This window comes from Homarus americanus, unplaced genomic scaffold (assembly GCF_018991925.1).
Source record: "Homarus americanus isolate GMGI-L3 unplaced genomic scaffold, GMGI_Hamer_2.0 scaffold27429, whole genome shotgun sequence".
Lineage (NCBI taxonomy): Eukaryota > Metazoa > Arthropoda > Malacostraca > Decapoda > Nephropidae > Homarus > Homarus americanus.
The window spans coordinates 20,893-28,320 of NW_024739489.1; the positions used below are offsets into that span (position 1 = coordinate 20,893).

Here is a 7,428-nt window from a genome sequence, read left to right on the forward strand (position 1 = left end):
GGTGTACCGTGTAGGTGTACCGTGAAGATGTACTGCGTACGTGTAGCGTGTAGGTGTACTGTGTAGGTGTAAGGAGCAGGTGTACCGTGCAGGTGTACTATGTAGGTGTACCGCGTAGGTGTAAGGTGCAGGTGTACCGTGTAGGTGTACCGTGCAGGTGTACCGTGTAAATGTACTGCATACGTGTAGCGTGTAGGTGTACTGTGTAAGTGCAAGGTGCAGGTGTACCGTGCAGGTGTACTATGTAGGTGTACCGTGTAGGTGTAAGGTGCAGGTGTACCGTGTAGGTGTAAGGGAGAACCTGGCCAATATACCGTATTACATTTGTCTGTATAAACTAACTTAAACGTTACTAAGTATTCTTGTGAAAATATTTAGTTTTTCATGTAATAAATCTCTACATTAGACAAATATACAAACCGAGACAAAGAAAAGGTATAGAATCTCAATGTAAATGAACTGCATTGAAGTGGTCATTTTGGATTTTGACGGACATACTAGATTTGAAGGAAAATTATAGGAAATTCTAAAGTGATAAATTGAGTTGTTTCCGAGGCTGAGACGTGGCTGTGAGGCGACTGAGGCGACAACATGCTGCACTTGTCTCGGTGTGTGGTAAGGGTGGCCGCTGCCTCCGTCCGGCTCAACATACAACACAAGTCACACACTCATACATTATCTCTCTTGTCATAATTCACTGATGATGTCTGAGTCACTCTTGTTATTATTGTAAAACAATTTCATCTAAATTCAGCAACTAGATAAGTATAAGTGAGGCCCAGGTGAACGAACACTGGAAGAGGAAAAGTTTGTGTTTATATTGAAGGTGTGAGGAGAATGTTCGTGTTCACCTCACTGTGTGTCGCTGTTAACCCTTTGAGTGGCAGTGGTTACTCTCAGCTGAATAAAATCTTCTGGCGTCAACCAGAATATAATACCTAAGTGCGACACTGCCCTCCAAACGGTTAACCCCTGCTCGAGGAAGATGGTCTTTGTGCTACAAACAAATCTTACACAAAAGTGTTGTAATAAAACAAGTGTTACAGCGTCAGTAATAATTTTCGTTTTGTTGGTGAGCGTTTACCAAGAGGATAATGTAAAGGAGAGTGACAAACATGGTGACATATATAGTGAGGAGGCTGGTGAGCAAAGGAGAGGACCACTTGTTTACCGTGGCGAAACAGGCCAGACAGGTGTGTCAGTAAACAGGTGTCGCTCCCTCTTCACCATCACTGGGGTGCCAAATGAAAAAACACTTTTCGCTGCTCACCTGCTACAATATTCTGCAGACAACAGCAGCTTGTTGAGCGACAGATGGACGCCGCTACACCAACGGGGGGACCAACACCTGTCAGCGGCTGTCAAAGAGGTGAAACACCTGCTGCAGAAGAGGTCGTCGTCGTCAGGAGCTTCTACCGAGGATTATCGTAGTCTGGCGGCGCTGCTTCCTACACTCTTAACCTTCCAACACCACACTAACAAGAGTCAAGAGGATGATCACAGGAAGGAAGGTCAAACACCCATCCTCCACCTCAACAGTAGGATTGATGTCAACGGCGGAGTGTTGCCCTACGTGCCCTGTGCCATAGTGCCCTTTGACCACCCACCCTCCGTCACCGCCTGCTTCGCCCACAGACTCAAGAACAACAATTCCTTCTGGATCGCTTTTCTGGGCGACTCAAAAATTAGGGCATTGTTCTATGAGTATCTTCAGCGAACCGACAGTGAATATCGGTACCTCATCCACCTTCTGGTGAGTCACTGATACTTCTGAATATTCTCACTGACTGTTTATATACAACTCTCTTTCTCTTTCTCTTTTGACATATAAATATATTTATTAATAAATATAAAAACTCATAGTTGTCATCCCTGGTGGCCGCAGAACACAACCATGAGCTACGAGGAGATGAGGAGGACCACCTTTAAGCTACACACCGACATGGAGGCCGCCACACCTGTACACCCGCGCCTCCGTGTCTCCTTCAGGTCTGGCGGGAGTGTTTACTGATGTTGGGATGGTGCCTCATGGTTACTGAGTGATGTGAAGATTATCCTGGGAATGTTTTAATGGTTAATTTTACAATATGTATCATATATGTGATGTTCTAATGGTTACTGGGAAATGTTTCTTAAATGTGATGTTTACGCTGTTTATAATCATTATTTGCATAAGTTTTCTTATGTGTTGGGTTTGTCCTACTTAACATCTTTTGTGATGTTTAATTATGTTGAAATAGTGTTTCTAATATATTTTTTACTCCCTGTTTTTTAGTGCGTGACCCTCATGACTCACAGCTTTACTGTTAGCACTGCTTCTGCTGCTGTTCTCCACTGTCTGCTGTTAACTACTTCCTGCAGCTGGTCTAAGAATAATTCATTGTTGATAGTCTCAGCTGTACGAGTGGTAGCTGTTACTGTTAGCTACTGTCACTCTATTCCCTGCCTGACTGTCGCCGACTTATTGAGATTATTTCAGTTATTTCTCAAGTTGATGCTGATGTTATCTCTTCTGTAGTTAGCACTGTTGTTGTTACCACCGTTGTTGGTGTTGGTGTCAAAGACACAGCCGTCAGTAATTGGGTCACAGTTTCAGGACGTTCATGGAGGTAACGCCGTCCAAGGTTCAAGAGACCAAGGAACTGAGACAACTAAGTCGGTGGGCCAGGGGGGAGGACCCGCTCCCTCACATCCTTATAATAGGTAAGACTTTAAAACCATGATATTATAAGGTAGACTCTTTTGTAAGACCTGCAGGTAGGGGGCGGGCGAGCGCTCGTCTGGCGTAGCTTCAGTTGCTGTCTGAATAAGCAGGTGTGATAATATTGTCTCCGTATTCTGTTTTAAACATGAAAAATATTTACACACTAAGTAAAATCATGATAGATATTTATTGTCTTGTGTACTGTACAATAATGTACTGTACATATTTTGTGTGAGAACAAAAAGGAGTACACACCCGTTTATTGATGTTAAACCAAACCTAATAAAATCTAACGTAATTCACCAATCGCGCCCAAGCTTATCGAAGAGATAGCATCTGAAAATCGACTTAATGCTCTTAATTTGTCTTTATATAGTATGTATATAATGAAATTAGATATTTTTTTGTCATATGTGTACAAGTGTATAGCAACATGGTTAGTTTATCATTATTCTTATCTTACCATTTTAAACATCTCAATGACGGCAGATTGTCTCACACCCACCATAAGGTACATCTGTCCTCAGGCAACACCAGGTATAACACTGATTGATGTATAATTGGAGAGAGTAAGACAGATGAGAGATAGGGTGTATTATACTCGTCCACTTCCTCAGGCTACACGTCGTGGATGATACTACATATGAGTTACACCTCCGACGTGATGGAGGTCGTGAGAGAGATGCATCAACAGGTCGTCCCTCTCCTACACCAGGTCAGTAAGTCCTTTTGGTCGCTCCCTCACCTCCTCATCCTCACCATTATCTTTAAATGTCTTTTCCTTCAATACACTTTTTCTCGAACTTGAATTAACCAATTCACTATGTCACCTTTTCATCCATTCCTTTTCAATCAATCTTTTCATTTTTATCTTTTGTATGTCTCTCGTTTAGACATGAAATTATAACAGGTTGAAACACAACTGGCACTGTACTATACATCTCTCCCTTCAGTCTGGTAATTATCAGTTAACCAGTAGGGTATTTATGAATTTCATCTTAATAACTATAAAATTGTTTGCGTTTTACGGCAAATCATTCAGGATACGGTGGTACAACTACAACTGTCTCACACTGGATTAGTCACACACTGTCTTCTTAGGAGTTCGACTTTGGAAGGCAAACTCAGTGTATTGGTACCCCGCCACGGTAACCACAGACACAAAGTTCCGTGAAAATTATTTTGATTTCAGATCGCTCAGAGGACACGGGTGTTGGTGGTGTCTCAGGGTCGCTACAGGGAGCACAGTCTTACTGGAACACTCTACAACAAGGCGTCACTCTTAGGGGATGCCACCTTCGATTGGAGCGAGATGCTGTTCCAATATTATCTCCGTCAGTATAAAGACCACCACCTTTCTCCTGACACGCCCCACGTCTCCTACTCCTTTACAACACCCATTACTGGGTCTTTACAACAACACTTCCCCGTCCCCCAGGGTCCTACGACCAACACTGTGAGACCAAAAACAACCAGGACCAACAGAGACCATTTGGACCCCAGAGTGACAGGTGGTGGAGTATGGTGGTGGGACACTGGTGTGCCGCTCAATCTGGCGGGGATCAGTGAGTGTGAAGAACTGTACCGTCGAGGGCTGGTGGACAGCTCCGTGTACACCAGTGAACACCTTGGGTGTACAGACAACCATCACGTAGGAGAGGACGTGCTGTCTGACCAAATAACCATGCTGCTTAACCTTATGTGTAACTCGATCATGCAGCAACATACAAATGTTTGTTGTCACTGAAGAGGTATTCGATCTAGGTCATAGCCTCAAGCTGCACTGCCTGCCACCGTTAATGATTCACATTGACCCAGATAAGGAGCAACAAATGTTATCACTATTCTAATGAAAACGATTTACTTTCATACAACTAAAAAAATGTATTGTAAAAACTTAGGAGGAAGTTAATAAACTTTGGAAGAAACGACCTTTTATCATTACTATCATCGTTATTATTATTATTATTATTCAGTGGTGTCAGGTACCCTCTACTCCTCTACTCACCTTTAAGCAATACTCGTCATAAAAATAATTGATTCAATTAAAATTATGACGCTTATGTAAAAAGTAATTAAGTGTTAACATTAAGATATGGGAACGCTTTTTGTTAACATTATGATATGAGAACGTGATAGCCTGTCAGAGGTTAACATCAGATTTTTGGAACACTATTTACTGACGAATGAAGTAATCAACATTATAATAAATCCGGAGACATACAATTAGATTTTTGCTTGAAGAATAACAGAGAAGCGTCCATATTCGTGTGTGTGTGTGTGTGTGTGTGGGTGTGTGTGTGTATAATAACAATAATAATAATAAACGGATTATTGAAAAAGTTATGCAGCCCGAAGGCTTAAAATATACATTGGACATAAATTACTTATTTCATACATTGGTGGTTTAACAAAGGCCTTCATTAGAGAAAGGTAAAAGAACATACAGTGAACATACAGATTAATGTAAGTTTTGAACAGCAAACACGTAGTGTAGTAACTCCCTCCCTGATGGTGTTAGAAGGGACATCAGGTGGTGTAGTAATTCCCTCACAGAAGGTGTCACGAGGGGCCTGACTTAGTGTAGAAATTCCCTCATAGATGGTGTTATGTTGGACCTGACGTGGTGTAGTAATTCCCTCACAAATGGTGTTATGAGGGGCCTCACGTGATGTAGTAACTCCTTCACAGATGGTGTTATGAGGGGGCATCACGTGGTGTAGTAATTCCCTCACAGATTGCGTTAAATGAGTGAGGCCTTCCTATCGTGGACGGATTAACACAGCGCTAGTTGTTGTTGGGTCTCACTGGGTATCTGGGACCTCACTGTGTGAAGGTTAACATGGGTATGACTCCACAGTTAACGTCGAGTTTTTTTCTTTGATTTACGCACTATTCACCACTGTTCATCTCTATTCAACACTGGTTCCATTCCTTTGATAAATGAAATTGCAACTTCTGGTGGGAACTTGTTGATATTTCGGTGGGAAGGAGGGGTTCAGGGTAGGGACTGTTATGGGCCAACTTAACAGGTGACCTGGCTGCTCCCAGAGTAGCGCCAGGTTCGACTTGACCCTTTGTAAAGGCCTGGGACTTAGGGATATGAATCCCTTGCCAGCCTAAGTCGGATCTTATATAAATGAAAATGAACAACCATGGTTTTCTGAGGGAAAACAAACAACGGTTCGAGATTGACATCTCTTTACTATGAAAATAATACAAAACTCTGACACCACTCACACAAATATCAAATAACAATTACGGGAGTCAAACAGATAAAGGAGTCAAACAATAAAGAGAATTAAACAATTACTAGAGTCAAACAATTATGGGAGTCAACAATATTTCTTAAGGCGGTGACCCGGTGGACGGTTCCGTAAAGCAGTGATCAGCTCTCGGGGTGGGAAAGGTTAAGGCACCTTCCTCATTTCGCGCCGACGGGCGATGTCTTGCTACACAGGTGAGACGCCCGGGCACAGACGGTGGAGGGGGCGTGGAGGAAGTAGCGATGACGTGGCAGCCGCGGTAGAAGCTGGAGCAAGTGTCCGGAGATTGAGAGCCGTGTAGTAAAGGTCTGGGGAATCAGCCCACGCGTCCAGGACCTCAGATGAGAACTCAACCAGAATTTGAACGAACAGCTGGGTGCAAGTACAGCTGTGTTGACGACTGGGTAGTAGGGTGTGTCATACGGAGGCGAATTTTTTTTTTTTTGAGTTTGAAAAATCGGCCCATGGTATTAATGATGTAGTTCTATGTGCAGAATCATGTGATATCTTCAGATTTGAAAAGTGTTCATTTTTTGCTAGGTAAATTTTAACTTGAAATCTTATGAAAATTCAGTATTCCCACCCTTTTACCAACACCACTAAATAGCTTATTTAAAGTAAAGTAAATGTATCAAGTTAATTTATTAGGATGAAAATGATCCAGAATAGTGAAACGAATGATCTTGACACATTTATTAAATTTAATATTCCTTTAGAAAACAAAATCATCAAATACAAAAACCGGATTTACTACTACGACCCGGTGTTGCTGCACACCATAGAGAACATGTCTTTCTTGCTTCTGTTTCTACTCATCACCTCCCTGCTGACCACCTAAGCTCGGATGTAGCCTTCCCTCCTCTCCTGGCTGTACACGTGACTGCTGGCCTCGCTCACTTGCTGTACACAACGCTCTATACTCTGGGTGTGCGAGGGCCAGGCAGGGACATGCATGGGGTTGTCCAGGAAAGCTCTGACTTGAACATTGGTGAGGCTGCAGGTAAGAGGGGCTCACTGCCAGCCTGGATGTTATCCAGATCTATGAGATCAGTGAGGGTCTTGGCACCTAGATTGACTTCAGGAGTCTTCCTGACCCTGAAGGAATCATCACCAACTGATTCGTCATGCCCAGATCCTCTCATAAGTCTCATATCCAAGATCTTTTTGACTGCCACTCTTCTCTCCTCCTCATCCTTACTGCAGAGCATTGTCTGCAGAACTGCCTCGGGATGAGCATACCAGGAAGATCTCCTCACAGTCTGCTCCACAATCTGAACAACCTTCCTTGGCTGACTCCTCAGGAGCTCAAGCTGGAAGAGAACATGCCTCGGACCTTCAGAGAACGATGACTTGACCTTGGTGTTGAACCAATTTGGCAAGTAGACACGATGAATTGGACAATAAGTCTCAGGTTGTGAAGCTGGTTCCCTTTCAGTTTATGATGAGCGACCCAAATTC

At 43.0% G+C, this 7,428-nt stretch overlaps 1 protein-coding gene across 2 annotated transcripts; it reads left to right on the top strand.

The window, feature by feature from the left end:
* The first annotated feature begins 759 nt into the window (after nt 1-759).
* On the top strand, nt 760-4,606 carry LOC121874791. Of its 2 annotated transcripts, none has more exons than XM_042379082.1 (5): nt 760-1,753; nt 1,886-1,989; nt 2,597-2,703; nt 3,322-3,419; nt 3,897-4,606. In XM_042379082.1, the coding sequence occupies exons 1-5, from the start codon at nt 986-988 to the stop codon at nt 4,449-4,451; spliced, it is 1,632 nt and encodes a 543-aa protein (XP_042235016.1). In that variant the 5' UTR covers nt 760-985; the 3' UTR covers nt 4,452-4,606. The 2 variants fall into 2 exon arrangements, with proteins under 2 accessions (XP_042235016.1, XP_042235015.1); XM_042379081.1 differs by having other exon boundaries at nt 761-1,753; nt 2,591-2,703.
* Nucleotides 4,607-7,428: the final 2,822 nt, after the last annotated feature.